General features: G+C 39.0%; 1 protein-coding gene across 3 annotated transcripts in view; it reads right to left on the bottom strand.

The window, feature by feature from the left end:
* The window catches only part of Intu (inturned planar cell polarity protein), a 101,153-nt gene that overhangs the window by 52,062 nt on the left and 31,838 nt on the right, over window positions 1-17,253 (bottom strand). For all 3 annotated transcript variants that reach the window (XM_074041146.1, XM_020156180.2, XM_074041147.1), the window contains exon 4: window positions 498-707. In XM_074041146.1, coding sequence (XP_073897247.1) covers window positions 498-707 — 210 coding nt within the window. The remainder of the gene's footprint in view (window positions 1-497; window positions 708-17,253) is intronic.

The raw sequence follows: 17,253 nt of genomic DNA, 5'->3' as shown, positions 1-17,253 counted from the left end.
CCCTTGCATTAACACCTAGCAGGAGGGAACTGATTGTAAAATGACGTGAAGGAACCTTTTAGGGGATGAAAATGTTCCATATCATGACTGTGACACTGCTTACACAACTGTATATCTGTGCCAAAACACATCAAATTGTCCACTTAAAATTGTGGAATTTAATATATAAATAATACCTCGATAAAACTAACAGAAAAGTGGAGGAGGGGTGGTAACAAGATCTTGGCTTCTAAGTTAGAAGATACTGCAACTATACCATGTTTTCTCCTTTTCCTATTGCTTAAAATAACTGAACAGTTAATTCACTTTTATCTTAAAACATCTGTAATATGAAATATACAGAGAATAAAATATAAAACATACAATATTAAAGAATAACCTTGTAACACAGGAATTCAATTTCTTCCTTAAATTAAAATTTAAAAATGCTTATTATTTGCTGGAAAGACTATAAAAGGCCTTTACAGTTTTCTTTCAACTTTGGAGCAGACACTCACCTCTTCCTTTGATGTGTCTGAGTCTGAGTCAAGTTGCAGTGTGAGATACATGATGATATGCGGGGTGTTTATGGTACTCTGCTGGATGTCTTCAACCTCGTCTCCCCACACGAGTTTCACTAAATCATTTGCATTTGACTGCGTCTTTTTCTTTCTTGGTTGGGTTGTTTCCTTTTTCTCAGCATACACATTTTCAAATGTCAGTTTGACCTTAAAAATTGAAACAAGGCAAATCAGCTGCACTTTTCATGAAGAAGGATTTGTGCCTGTTGGTATGCTCGGTTGTATGTAGTGTGGACAAATCATTCCAGAGCAAGGGTTCCTGATGGCAGGAACTGTGTATTCTATTTCATATTTTATCTCTAGTTTCTTGCACAGTGGCTGGCACATATGTACCGAGTAAGAATGCATAATGCTCTGTACAAAAATTCACGTATTTAAACTTAAACTTAATCACTGACTGCACAAACAAGAAATGTCACGAAGAAACAGAAATTGATATGATCTGATAGTGTAGTAAGAGTAACACTATATTATGATTACTAATAGCACTGACCCATGTGAAGAAAACAGAAGGAAGGGATGGAGGATTAAGGTCAACCTCACACACCAGACTTAGTTCCCTGTCAAATGAGGTGATGTTTCAAATTCCCTCTCAGACATTCTTTGTGGTCCTTTAAAACAAAGGCCAAGGGTGGTTAAAAAAAAAAAAAAAGTATCAACATGCTCACCATCCCTAGCAATAAAGGAAATGCAAATTAAAACCACACTAAGATTCCACCTCACCCCTGTTAGAATAGCCATCATCAAAAACACCACCAACAGTAGGTCTTGGCGAGGATGCGGGGCGGGGGCGGGAAAAAGGAACCCTCTTACACTGCTCGTGGGAATGTAAAGTAGTACAATCACTCTGGGAAAAAATTTGGAGGCTTTTTAAAAATCTAAACATTGATCTACCATATGATCCAGCAATACCACTCTTGGGGATATATCCAAAAAATGTGACACAGGTTACTCCAGAGGCACCTGCACACCCATGTTTACTGTAGCACTATTCACAACAGCCAAGTTATGGAAACAGCCAAGATGCCCCACTACTGACAAATGGATTAAGAAAATGTGGTATTTATACACAATGGAATTTTATGCAGCCATGAAGAAGAATGATATGTTATCATTCGCAGGTAAATGGATGGAACTGGAGAACATCATTCTGAGTGAGGTTAGCCTGGCCCAAAAGACCAAAAATCGTATGTTCTCCCTCATATGTGGACATTAGATCAAGGGCAAACACAAGGGGATTGGACTTTGATCACATGATAAAGCAAGAGCACACAAGAGAGGTATGAGGATAGGTAAGACACCTAAAAAACTAGATAGCATTTGTTGCCCTCAACGCAGAGAAACTAAAGCAGATACTTTAAAGCAACTGAGACCAATAGGAGAAGGGGACCAGGAACTACAGAAAAGGTTAGTTTGAGAAGAATTAACTTAGAAGGTAACACACATGTACAGGAAAGCAATGTGAGTCAACTCCCTGTATAGCTATCCTTATCTCAACTAGCAAAAACCTTTGGTCCTTCCTATTATTGCTTATACTCTCTCTTCAACAAAATTAGAGATAAGGGCAAAATAGTTTCTGCCTGGGGTTAGGGTAAGTAAGGGAGGGGGGGAGTAAGGGAGGGGGCAGGGGGAAGGGGGAGAAATGACCCAAACATTGTATGTACCTATGAAAAAAAAAAAGAAAGAAAGAAAAAGTATCAACGTGCTGGATCTTGGCCTGTGGACCTAAGATTATCTGTAGTTTTATCAAGACAGTTTTATTTTCATGGCCTGATGTCAAGATTGGTAAGAATGTAGGATGTGGCCATTTTCCAGCTGTCAAAAGGTACCTTCCCCTTCTCAGTTACCTCTCTTTGAAAAAGGAGAGGTTCAAATGGGTGGACCAGCTGGCTAGAGATCTCTCACTCATTTCAAAGAAACACCAGTATGTGTTTTGACTAAATTTTCACTGGATATAGTTAATTGTGCAATGAGGATATCATCATAAGCTTAGTAAGTACAGAGTACTCCTAATGTTCAAAATCTTGGAATATAGATGAGTAAAACAGACATTGTAATATATTAATCCATAAAGTTCTAAATTTAAACATTATTTCTTTTAAAGTAAGATTAAAAGAAAATTAAATTCATGCTTGACTAAAAATAAAGAAGCCTAGTCAATATTTAAAAGCAGATAAACTTGTTTGAATTAGCAAATTACATTTTGGAGGAGGATATTTAATAAATAATCCCTATTCTTAATAATAGGTACCATTTTCAAGGTCAACTTTACTTATTCTATTTTTTGTGGGACTGGGGTTTGAACTCAGGGCTTTGAATTTGCATATCAGGTGCTCTGCCCAACTTGAGTCACTCACACCTCCAGTCCATTTTGCTGTGGCTAGTTTGAAGATGGGGACTCTCAAACTATTTGCATGGGCTAGCTTTGAACTTCAGTCCTCTCAATCTCAGTCTCTCAAGTGGCTAGGATTATAGGCGGAGCCACTGGCACCCAGGTAAGGCCAACTTTTAATAAACACTAATGCATTATAGTCACTCTTCTTAAAAATGAGCTTTATATATTTTCATTAAAAATATTAAGCATATTAAAAACATTAGTCATAACCTTATCCACCCACCCATTACCAGTATTATACTATAAAATAAATATGTCTTGAACGAAAATATTCCAAAAGAAAAAAAATGAGACATTCTTTTTTTGTTGGCAAGGAGCTAACTGTTTACGCTTATATTCACTTTTTCTTATCTTCAGAAGATGGCGGCATTTCATGGGCACAGATCATCTCTGTGCACCTAAAGTGAATTAAGTTAAACACACATCTCTTCTAAGTCCCAGGCTTTAATTGTACAAACAAGTTGCTATGGCTTGCATCTTCAGTGTCCCCCAAATGTCCATGTGCTAAAGGCTCGATCCTCAGGGTGGCACTACTGGGGTGGTGGAACCTTTAAGACGTGGGCCCCATTGGAGGTTCTGTCACTGGAGGCATGCCCTAGAAGGGAATGTGGGACTCCTGCCTTCCCCTCTCTCTCTTTCTCTTTCTGTCTCTCTCTCTTTCTCTCTCTGTCCCCCTCTCTGTCTTTCCCTTCCTCCCTCCCTCCATCTCTTTCTCTCTCTCTTCTACTACTTCTCCTCCCATGAGGTAAGCACTTTTGCTCCCTCCCTCACTCCTCACCACTGCCATCCAGGAACCTTACCAAAGTCCTAAAAGTAACAGGCTCACCTGAACATAGGCTGGAACCTCCAAAGCTGTGAGCCAAAATAAACCTTTTCTCTTTATAAGGTATTTACCCCAGGCATTTATTATAGTGATGGCAAGCTGACTAACACACAAGTAGAAAAGAAGAGACATCCAGAGTCAAGATGAAGTAGGTCAAGACCAGCAGTAATCTGCACACAGAGACAAGGGGAGAAGGCCTTCATGAAATTTTTCTGAGGCTTGATAATCAATCATATTTCTAATTTCAAATGGAAGAGAATAATGTTTGTTTTTATGTTTTCTATAAATCTGATGTTGAAACATGGCCCTTGATATCTGAACACTATATCAAAAAAAGCTGAGTAGAAAATTACTATATTTATGGGAAAAGGATGTTAAGCAAATTAAACAAAAATATGAAACTTAGAAAATGTACAAGGTTAAAGTGAGACAGAGTTGAAAACACACTACTGACTCAGGCTCGGCCAGTCACAGCACCACTTTCAGCAGGAGATGGTTTGCCCAGGGCCAGGGTCCACTTGGCATGTGCAACTGAGGAGATACCTGTGAGGAATGCTGCTGCACCGGATGCCTCTGCAGGTGTCTAATGACTCCTCCATTATGGAGCACAAGGCATCAATCAGAATTGAACTCTGTGACATCCTGGACCCTGAACCCATGGAAAGCTTCCCTACACCATACCATGCTGAGAAAAGCAACACCATTTCTCCCTGCCGCAGGCCAGCTCCAAAGCTGCTTGTGTGAATATGCAGAATGAACAGGTGAGCATCATGCACCATGTACGATTCCCATACCCACCCCCAAGGAACATAATCCAGCACAATCCCTGGGCAGATTGAATCCCACCCCACCCCCCAGCAAAACTGACTGTAACACTTACAAAACTCCACTGTAACACTTACAGCATAGATGGGGGTGGAACACTGAATTTGCCTTGGAGAACAGGGGTGAGACAAGGAGCCAAACTCTCAGTGCTGAACTGTCAGTGAACATGGGAAAAGCAACAGAAGCTGAGAGTGGGGGTAGGGCGATAAGCCAATCTCTCAAAGTGGGGCAGGTGGTGAATTGCCCCACCTTGCTAGGGAAGAAACTGACCAAACAGAATTGCAGCTGTAGGGCAATGCAGCTGCTGCCTAGTGAAAACAACAACAGCTCTGACCACCCTGCACAAACTGGCAGACTTACCTCACCTCCCAATTGCAACCAATCATGTGGACAGAAGGAACCAAGTACTACTCACAAGCCAGTCACCTGGTGAGACCATATCAGAGCTCCTGCTTGTACACCAATACCAGGATTGGACACCTAAGGAAAAACTCCAGAACTTTTACCAAACAGACTGAACTTTTTGTTGTTGCTATACCTGGTGTGTTTTTTTTTCTTTTCTTTTTTTCTGCATTAACTTTACCACCACTATTTCTTATTCTTATCACCTTCACTCTCTCTCCTTTTCCTGTTCTACAATCCATTGTTCTCCCTCCGAACTACTTTCTGCCCTTTCTTATCCACTCTTTCCCCGTCTTCACCTTCCCCTCCTATCCTTCCCCAACCTTTCATCATAGTACTCCTCCCTTCTACACATTCACCACCTGCTGACTAGCCTACTGTACCAACTGTACACAACCCCAGCCCCATAAACAAAAATACGAAACTGACACAAGCACCCTCCTCTACAACAACAGTAATACACCGAAACATGCACAAGGGCCACAAAACCCAGCAGCCCCCATGCCTCTTCCCCCACTCCTCCCTTACTCTCCTCCCTTACTCACCCCCCCCTTTTAGTGCCACCTTTACCAATTACCTAAGTTTCTGTATCTAGCCTAATAACGATTACCTCCCCCAGCTCCACTGTTTATAGATATTATCACCAAGGGGTTTTCTACATAATATGTAAACAACTGGTCTGGCATTGAACCTGTGAATTTGTTATTGCTAAATTATACCACCAGGCCAGGGACAGAAAAAGCATATCAACCTAGCTAACAACCAAGTCAGTCACAACACAAAAATTAAATCAAGGGAAAGAAAACAGGCAATTAAAACCATGAACTAGCCAATCAAGAACATAGTTGCACAGCACCAAATGGAGTGATGGGAAGAAGGGATGGAAATTACACTCCTCAAAAAAATAATTCAATAGAGCATTCAGCGGGAAATGAAGAAAATGGATACCCAGTTCCTGACCCCAACAAAACAATGATACATGTCACTAAGGAGCCCAGTGATGCCCACAAAAAAACCCTCAAAGAGGAAATCTTGGAAGAAATCACTGAGAAAGTCATGGAGAAGATACTAGATATGGTTAACCAGAATGTACAAGATACACTCAAAAAATTTCAAGACACCAAAAATAAAGAACAGAGAAGACACAGAAACAAATAAATGATCTCAGAGAGGACTTCAACAAACACTAAAGTGAAACAAATGACACTACAAAAAAAGAGATACATGAATTAAAGAAGACAACACAAAATATAAAACAGGAATTGAACAAAGATATGGAAAAACTCAGAAAAAAGAATCAAACAGAAATCCTGGAAACAAAAAGTCCCTTTAGTCAAACAAAAAAAACACAGTGGACGGCCACTCCAGTAGACTAGAACAAATGGAAGACAGAATCTTAGAGCTAGAAGACAAAACAGAAATTAAAGAAAAACAAACTTAAGAAATTTTAGTCAAGTAACTCAAGAGCTGTGAAAGGAATATGCGAGAACTCAGCAACTCCATCAAAAGATCAAACCTGAGAATCACAGGCATCAAAAAAGGAGAAGAGGTGCAAGCCAAAGGGATACATAATATATTCAATAAAATAACAAGAAATTTCCCAAATCTTGAGAAAGTTTTGCCTATTCACATACAGGAAGCCTCCAGGACACCAAACAGACTTGACCAAAATACAACCTCTCCACGACATGGCACATTATCATTAAAACAACAAGCACAGAGAACAGAGAAAGAACACTAACGGCTGTGAGAGAGAAAAAACAAATAACATATAAAGATAAACCCATCGAAATAACAGCAGATTTCTCAACAGAAAGCTTAAAAGCAAGAAGGGCATAGAGTGAGGTATTTTGGGCACTGAATGAAAATAATTTCAGCCCTAGGATACTCTACCCAGTAAAAACTATCCTTCAAAAAAAATTGACGGACCAATAAAAATTTTCCATGATAAACAGAAACTAAAACAATATATGACCACCTAGCCACTATTAAAGATTGTACAAGGAATTCTGCACACAGAAGATGGAAGCAAACAAAAACACAAGAGGACAGGAAGTATCAAACCATAGGAGAAGAAAAGACAAGTAATCAGGAAAGTAACATTGATTCAGTTGCACACAATCAAATACTTAAACAACAAAAACAACTAAATGGCAGGAATACCTATCAATATTAACACTGAATGTCAATGGACTCAACCTCCCCCACCACCACCATCAAAAAACACTGTTTGGAAAATTGGATTAAAAAGGAAGATCTGACAATCTGTTGTTTACAAGAGACCCATCTTATTGACAAAAATAAGCATACTGGCTTAGGGTGAAAGTCTAGAAGATTTACCAAGTTAATGGCTCCTGAAAACAGGCAGGAGTAGCAATATTTAGACAAAGTAGACTTCATACTTACATTGGTCAAACGAGACAAAGAAGGTCACTTCATACTAATAAAAGGGGCAATACATCAAAAGGAAATAATAATTATCAACCTATATCCACCCAATGCCAGTACACCCAATTTCATCAAACATACACTAAAGGACTTAAAAGCACATACAGACTCCAAAACAGTGGTAGTGAGAGACTTTAATACCCCTCTATCACCAATAGATAGGTCATCCAAACAAAAAACCAACAAAGAAATCCTAGAACTAAATGACACCATAGATCAAATGGACTAATTGATGTCTACAGAATATTTCATCCAACAACAGCACAATATACCTTCTTCTTAGCAGCCCATGAAACTTTCTTCAAAATAGATCATATCTTAGGGCACAAAGCAAGCCTCAGCAAATGTAAGAAAACAGAAATAACCCCCTGCATTCTATCGCAATAAAACTAGAACTCAACAACAAAAGCAACCGCAGAAAATATGCAAATAATTGGAGGCTGAATAACACATTACTCAACGATCAGTGGGTCATAGAAGAAATAAGAGAGGAAATCAAAAGATTCCTGGAAGTTAATGAAAATGAAAATACCACCTACCAGAAGCTATGTGACACAGCAAAGGAAGTCCTAAGAGGAAAGTTTATAGCCATGATGCATATATTAAAAGGACAGAAAGACTGCAAATAAAGGACCAAATGCTACATCTCAAACTCCTAGAAAAACAAGCACAAGCAAAACCCAAAACAAGCAGGAGAGAAACAATAAAAAAATAGGAGCCAAAATTAATGAAACAGAGAACAAAAACCCCATAAAAAGAATCAACAACAAAAAGGTGGTTCTTTGAAAAAATAAACAAGATTGACAAAACCCTGGAAAATCTGACTAAAATGAGGAGGGAATAGACCCAAATTAGAAAAATCAGAAACAAAAAAGAGGAGGTAACAACAAACACCAAGGAAATCCAGGGAATCATCAGAGACTACATTGAGAATCTATATTGCAATAAATTGGAAAATCTTGAAGAAATGGACAAATTTCTAGATACTTATGGCTATCCAAAACTGAATCAAGAGGATATTAATCATCTAAACTGATCTATAACATAAAATGAAATTGAAGCAGCAAGTTTCCTAAAAAAGAAAAGTCCAGGACCTGATGGATTCTCTGCTTAATTCTACCAGACCTTGAAAGAAGAACTAATACCAACTCTCCTTAAACTTTTCCATGAAATAGAAAGAGAAGGAACACTGCCTAACTCATTCTATGAAGCCAGTATTAGACTCTCCAAAACTGGACAAGGACACATCCAAAAAGGACAAATCCACTATAGGCTAATCTCCTTATTGAACACTGATGCAAAAATTCTCAATAAAATGCTGGCAAACAGAATCCAACAACATATCAAAAAGATTACTCACCATGACCAAGTTGGCTCCATCCCAAGGATGCAGGGATAGTTCAACACACACAAATCAATAAATGTAATACAGCAAGTTAACAGAAGCAAAGACAAAAACCACTTGATCATCTCAATAGATGCAGAAAAAAGTCTTTGATAAGATTCAATACCACTTCATGATAAAAGCTCTGAGAAAACTAGGAACAGAAAGAATGTACCTCAACATTATAACGGTTATATATGACAAACCTGTAGCCAACATCACACTTGATGGAGAAAAACTCAAACCATTTCACCTAAAGTCAGGAACGAGACAAGGATGCCCACTCTTCCCACTCCTATTCAACAGAGTCCTGGAATTCCTAGCCGAGCAATAAGGCAAGCAGAAGAAGTAAAAGGAATACAAATAGTCCTGCTCCTGTACCTCAAAGACCCAAAAAACTCCACCCCAAAACTCCTAGAGACCATAAACAGCTTCAGCAATGTAGCAAGATACAAAATTAACTTACAAAAATCAGGAGCCTTTCTATACACCAACAATGAACAAATTGAGAAAGAATACAGGAAAACAATTCCATTTACAATAGCTTCAAAAAAAAAATCAAATACCTAGGAATAAACTTTTTAACAAAGGATGTAAATGACCTCTACAAGGAGAACTACAAACCACTGAAGAAAGAGATTGAAGGAGACTACAGAAGGTGGAAAGATCTCCCATGCTCATGGACTGGTAGAACCAACATAATGAAAGTGGGTATATTACCCACTACAATCTACAGGCTGAATGCAATTCCCATCAAAATCCCAATGACATTCATCAGAGATTGAAAAACGTACCCTAAAGTTCATCTGGAAACACAAAAGGCTGCGAATAGCCAAGGCAATACAGAACAAAAAGAGAGATGCTGGAGGTATCACAATACCTGACTTCAAACTATACTACAAAGCCATAGCAATAAAAACAGCATGGTACTGTCACAAAAACAGATATGAAGACCAGTGGAACAGAATAGAGTACCTGGGCATGAATGCACACAGTTACATCCACCTTATTTTTGACAACGGTGCCAAAAATCTATGATGGAGAAAAGACAGCCTCTTCAACAAATGTTGCTGGGAAAACTGGTTATCTGCCTGCAGAAAACTGAAACTAGATCCATGTCTATCACCCTCAAAGTGAATTAAGGACCTTAATATCAGACATGAAACCTTGCAGTTAGTACAGAAAAGAGCAGGGAATACTCTGGAAGCAACAGGAATAGACAAGCTCTTAGCTGCCCAGCAACTAAGAGAAAGGATGGACAAATGGGACTACATGAAATTGAAAAGCTTCTGCATAACAAAAGAAATTTTGTAGATGAAGAGACCACACACAGAATAGGAGAAAATCTTTGCTAGCTATACATCAGACAAGGGACTGATAACCATAATATACAGGGAGCTCAAAAAACTAAACTCCCCAAAAATCAGTGAACCAAGAAAGAAGTGGGCAACTGAACTAAACAGAACTTTTTCAAAGGAAGAAGTCCAAATGGCCAAAAAACACATGAAAAAATGCTCTCCGCCCCTAGTCATAAAGGAAATGCAAATCAAAACCACACTAATACTCCACCTTACTCCTGTTAGAATAGCTAGCATCAAGAACACCACCACCAACAAATGTTGGCAATAATGCGGGGAAAATGGAACCCTTATACACTGCTGGTGGGAATGTAAGCTAAAACAACCCCTTTGGAAAACAACATGGAGGCTTCTTAAAAAACTAAACATATATCTGCCATATGATCCAGTAATCCCACTCCTAGGGATATACCTAAAGGAATGTGACAAAGGCACCTGCACACCCATGTTTATTGCAGCACTATTCACAATAGCCAAGCTATGGAAACAACCAAGATGGCCCATTACTGATGAATGGATTTTTTAAAATGTGGTATTTATATACAACGGAATTTTATTCACCCATAGAGAACAGTGAAATTTTGTCATTCACAAGCAAATGGATGGAACTGGAGAACATTTGAAGTGAAGTTAGCTGGGCTCAAAAGGCCAAAAATCACATATTCTCCTTCATATGCAGATTACAGACCTAAAACAAATGCAGTAATATTATTGAACATGGATCACACACTAAGGGGAGAATGTGCACACAAGGGTTAGGGAAAAGGAAGGAAACTGAAAACTGGAATGTGGTTGCTGTGTTCACTGTAGAGAAGTGAACATAGTAATTTTAAACTGGCCAAGGTCACTATGGGAAGGGGACTACAAAGTAGTGAAGAGGTCTGGTAGAGATGAACCAATGTGGGTTGTAATATACATGGGCATGGAAGCAATGCTAGGACTCTCTCTGTATATCTATCTTTATCTCAAAGTAGCAAAAATGCTATGTTTTTCTTATTATCTCTTATGTTTTCTCTTCAACAAAATCGTAGAACAAGAGGGCAGAACCTGTTCTGAAGTGGCGAGGAAGGTGGCCCAAACAATGTATACAAATGTAAGTAAATGTAAAAATGATAAAATTAAAAAAAAAAAAAAAAGAAAACACACTATTTTAGAAAGGATCATCATAGACCGGTGTGAAAAATAACACGATATAAAGCTCACACATACAAGCAACATGTGAGCATTCATTACAAGGCATGAAAGACTGCAGTTGTGGGGTGGCATTACCAAGGGTGCAGAGGAGAAGGTGGGTCCTCAGAAGGAACATGATTCAGTACAGGGAGAGCTTTTCTAGCTGAGATTCTTGTGGGTGGAGAAGTCAAGGGTGTGACTCACCAAAAATGACAAAAGGAAATGAGTTGTTAAATTTTAAAATTTACTAATTTTACTTCAGGCAGAAGCAACAACCTACAATTTAAGAGTAATTTGCTGTACTTAGTGAAAAACAACATATGTACTTGAAAACTACTTTAATGTTGTATTTGGCAAGCACTATCACCTCTTTTCTGTGGTGCAAGGACCTTTTCCCCTCCGCATGACAAAAACCCAGATATACACACCACAGAACCATCCATTAAAATTCCTAAAGGAGCTATTTTAGCCATGACTCTTCTGTTTAAGTAAAGTTGCTTTCATAAAGCAAAGATACTATACTTCAGAAAGACAGTTTTAAAAGCTTCCATGTTAAGTAGCTACAAATGCTACTTAATTTGCTTGATAAAATGATAAAGAGTGAGACAGATAATCAAATTAAGGGTTAAGTGGCATTTTAAAAAGGGGGACGATATACATAAATACTGATATTATGTGTTTTATAGGAAAAAGCTTTTGTTAATGTCAGTTTACCTGAAAGTCCATATAGAGTTTTCTGATGTTCCTTCACATAGTTTAACCAGTGACAAGGCTTAGGACCTCCTATCTCCTGTCCCCTCTTATTTGTACAATTTGCCCAGCTTTCCCTTCTTAGTCCTTCTAGAGGACTGGGCACCTTCCCTTGGGTCCAAGAATATGCCCTCAGTCTTACTGTTTTGATTAGTCCCTATTTTGATTATTCCTATTTATAAGAAGCAATGCTTCTCCAGCCTCTTCTCTCCCGCCAAATAAACCTTCTCTCCCGCTTTGGCTCCCACCCTCTCTGCAGATGAGCCTGGGAGGCAGCCACAACCTGAAGATGCTGCAGAGCTGACAGTCCCTCACCTCTGCCTCATGTTTGGCACTGTCATTCTCACATCTGTGCTGCTTTCAGTGTCTCATCCTTTCTCTTTCGGCTAGCAAACAGCGAATGCTTTCAATATTCCTCAATGAAAATTCTGAAGGAATAGAGTCTAACTGGTTCAGCAAATTACCTCTGGTCAATTCTCTTTTCTTCTTGGGCAATCTCACTGACCTACTCAAGAGAAAACCTGAAAGACTTCTTGATCTCTCTCCTGATGAAAAGTACCTCTTCATTTCCGCAATATTTTAAACCTAATTTACTCCTCCTTTTCCATCCACATAGTCAGCACCTTTGCTTAGACCTTTATCATCTCTCTTTTGGACTACAGCAAAACCTGAACACCAGGTTTTCACATCTCCATTTGGGCATTGCTCCTCCCCCATCCACAGTGATGTATTTCTAAAATGCAAATTGGATCTCATCAGTCACCACTTTAAAACACTGATATGGATGGTTACTTCGGGCTTCTGAGAATAGAGAACACTTACATCTTTAAAAAAATTTACTAGTCCATTTCTTAATTTTTCAACAGTACATGGATAACAAGGAAATAAGAATTTTTGTATAACACTTTTGTATAACAAGGAAATAAGAACTATCCATTTAAATACTATCTTCCTTAAGAAGCCTTGCCTCCTCCTTTAGCCTTAAGAGAGGCCAAGACTAACCATCTGCAGGCTAACCTCCTAGAAAATAAGCTAGGTTCCTCTAAGTCTCCACTGCTGAATGAAATTAGTTCTGGTCAACTGCACAATTTAGACCTAAACTCCTTGACCCCACCAGGAAGGGGATGATGAACTATACACACAATTATGGGTTTGTTGAATAAATGAGTGCAGAGAGCTATAGCTACCAGTCAAGGTTTCAAAGTCATTCTTGTCATTTTAAATTTCAAAACCTCTTTTTATTTATTTTATTTGGTTTGCTGGAGTTTTTCCTCTTTTTATTAGTGCATATTAATTGTACAAAGAGGCCTCATTGTGATATTTCCATACATACACATAATATACTTTGACCAAATTTACCCCACTATTATTCTTTCTTATCCTCTCTCCCCCTTTAAAACAATTTTAATGGGTTTCACTATTTTATTTTTATACATGTATATGAAATACTTCAATCATATTCACACACCCTATCATTCTCTCCTTTCATCCTCTCCTCTCCCACTAGCACCCACCCCCAAATAGTACCCCTGTAAACCTCTTCTTAAAATTTTTTTAAAATAATTTTTAAAAGTTCAAATCAACAAAAAAGTTACAAAAAAAGAGTATAATGATTGCCTGTATATCCCTTACCCAATTTTTACATGTTGTGAAACATGTTAACATGTTACCACACTTGCTTCATTCTCTCTCTTTTCACCTCTCTCCCTCCTCTCTCTATACTCCTCTTTTCTCTATATGTACTTAAAAAATCAGCTGAAATATTAGAAAAATATTTGCAAACATTTACTTTCTCCCTAAGTACTTCCACATGTATCTCATAAGGTCAAAGGCATCCTCCTACATAACCACTATGTAATCATTAAACTTGGGAATTGTAACACTAAAGACAAAACAAAGTTAGGTTCTCTCATCCAAAACTCTGAAATCTGAAATGATCCAGTCTTATTGGGCAACAACATGATGTTTATAAAGTTTCAGATTTGGGGCCATTTATGATTTCAGATTTTCCAATTAAGGATTCTCAATCATGCAAATATTGCAAAATTTTAAAAAATCTAAAATCTGAAACACTTTTGGTTCAAGCATTTTGGGTAAGGGATATTTAGCCTACCTTACTGTCTAATAAAGTCCAAGTCCAAATTTCTGCAATTGTGCCAATATGGCTAGTAGGGTTTTGAACCTCACTAAGTATACAGGCTTTGCCTCTGGTTTTCACTCGATATTCTGAATCTATGTTTAACAGAAATTGTCTAAAAAAACAAGCACAGACCAGTAGAGCTAGAATTGGGTTCAAAGATTACCCTCTCTTAATATGAGTCAACTCCCTGTATAGCTATCCTTATCTCAACTAGCAAAAACCCTTGCTCCTTCCTATTATTGCTTATACTCTCTCTTCAACAAAATTAGAGATAAGGGCAAAATAATTTCTGCCGGGTATCAAGGGGGTGGGGGGAGAGGGAGGGGGCGGAGTGGGTGGTAAGGGAGGGGGTGGGGGGAGGGGGGAGAAATGACCCAAGCATTGTATGCACATATGAATAATAAAAAAATAAAAATTAAAAAAAAAAGATTACACTCTCAAATCCCCTCTGATTATAAATTATGAAAGTAAAAAAGTGAAACTTGGAATCTGAGTTTAGAAACTTACTGAGTATAAATTGGGTTTTTTTTTTTTTTTTTTTTTTTTTTTTGGCAATACTGGAGTTTGAACTCAGGGCCTCATGCTTGCCAGGCAAGCACTTACCACTTGATCCATGCCTCCAGTCTACTCCCCTCATCAAAAAATTTTGTTTTGTTTTGTTTTTTCAGGTAGGGTCTTACTTTGTAGCCAAGGTTGGGATTACAGATGTACACCACCACACTTGGTTTCAGTGTGAGGCTTTAGATTGAGGTCTGACTTCCTTTTCCTCAGTGGCCTTTCTTTTCCATTATTTTATCTTTGTCATTATTTTATCTTACTGGCCACCTTCTGTTGGATGACAAGAAGCTTTCAGACCACTTTTTAAAATGTTACTGTTAGGTACTTCCAAGTTTCCCATGGTATTCTTTCTTCTTCTGTTACTGCTTGAATAACTGTTCCATAAATGCCAGATACAAGTCAGGCAAAACAACTCTTTCTGGAAGAAGTCTACCTTAGGTAGTTCTGGCCCATCAAGGTATCTGGATTTACAGGTTACATGTGAGATGGGAGGACTTTGCTCTGGGTTGGTATGAGTTCTAATTCTTTGACTAATTAGTTCTACAATGTTGGGTAAATCAATAAATATCGCTTAGACTCTTTTTCTCTGTTTTTTTTTTTTTTTTTTTTGAGACAGGATCTTGCTATTCATCTCAGGCTGGCCTTGAAATTTTGGTCCTCCTGCCTGAGCCTCCTGAGTGCTATAGGGTTTTTGGTTTTGCTCATGTATAAAAATAGAAATACTAACAATTATATTTAAATGTCAGAAAATCGATATCAAGAAGTGGGGTAATTGTTATGATTATACTTGATGATGTCATTCAGGAGCCTTTGGATTTGGCTTATGGGAGGTATACGGAAAAGCAGCCCAGAGAAAGCCTAGAATGCTGTAAGAAGAACACAGTGGGGAGTTCTGATTATGAACTGGACTACAGGCCATCCTTTTTATACTGTAGCAAGGAACATGAATGTACTCTGTCTATCCCCTGAGATGTTATGGGAGACTGAGTTTAAAGACTAATCAGAGGAGATTTCAAGGCAGCATACTGATGTTGCATGGATATCATTAGCTGGTTTTAGCCAGATTTACAGTGAGAATGGAAGCAAAAAGAACAGAAAACTGAAAAACTTGAAGTTTAGCCAACAAAAGAGCACATTTAAAGTTGCTGCCAAGGAGGGTGTAGAGATTAGCACCATTTAAAAGAAGCACTCTGCCCTATGACAATAGGAAAGATATTTTGAGGGCATCTCAGGAATTTGGCCACACACACACACACACACTCTCTCTCTCTCTCTCTCTCTCTCTCTCTCTCTCTCTCTCTCTCTCTCTCTCTCTCTCTCTCGTAGGCTCAAGGGTATGAAAGTGAAACTCTTTCAAAAGAGAGATCCCAGGGCACCCTGCTCATACTGGGCTGCCTAAGGGACTGTCTCCCTGGGATTCATTTCCCCAGTTTGTTTGATAAGGCACTCAAAGGCTGCTGAAGGTATGGTTCAAGGGGATCAAGGATGATTCTGCACAGGTGGCAGACGTCAGCATCCTCCACATGCTAGTTCTGCAGGCATGCAGAATAGAATAACAAGGGCATCATGGAGGCTTCCAGTAAGATTTCAAAGGAAAACCTAGGAGGCCAGTCAGTGTGGATCAGGGTCAGAATCTCTGCAAGGAGCCCTGGGTGAAACAATGTGTAGATCAATGAGAGTGAAGCTGAAGCTTCAGTGGAGACCCCAGGAAGTGAGAGATACCAGGAACATGTAACACCTGCTGAGGAAAGCTGCAGGAAACCAGAAGAGCCAGCCCAGAAGAGAGGCCATGTGGGCTGCAGCCAGCAAGGCCATTGGGGAGGGGCCACCCAAGCCCTTTGGAGCTGACATCTCCCTGCCATGTGCTCTGAACCACTGACATGGAGTTACAGGATTTAATGTTTGCCTTGCTGGGATTTGGTCTTGCTTTGGTCAGATTCCTCCTCATATTTTCCTATTCATCCTGTTGGAAATGAGATGTTTACCAACCCTGTACCATTGTATCCTGGAATTATTTACCTTGTTCTGATTTATTCAGGGGTTCACAGCTGAATTCATCTAGAGTCTCAGCGGAGACTGTGGACTTGGGCTTTTGAGCAATGCCAGAACTGTTAAGAATTTGGAGATTCTTGGAGGTGGACTAAATGCATTTTGCATTGTGAGATGGACATGAATCTTTGGGCGTGAGGGCAGAAGGTTATGATTTGGATCTTAAATGATCCCCCAAAAGCCCATATGATAAAGGCTTAGGTTGCCAGTATGTGACACTACTGAGAGATGGTATAACCTTTAAGACACAGGGCATATTTAAAGGAAGGCAGGCCACTGGGAGTGTGCCCTTGAAGAGGATTTGGGATGCTGGCTCCTTCTTATCTCTTTAGTCACTTCCTAGCTGCCATGAGGTAAGCAGCTTTGCTATACCACACATGCCCTGACA

This window comes from Castor canadensis, chromosome 9 (assembly GCF_047511655.1).
Source record: "Castor canadensis chromosome 9, mCasCan1.hap1v2, whole genome shotgun sequence".
In the NCBI taxonomy this organism is placed as follows: Eukaryota; Metazoa; Chordata; class Mammalia; order Rodentia; family Castoridae; genus Castor; species Castor canadensis.
This window is presented reverse-complemented; position numbering and strand designations above follow the sequence as displayed.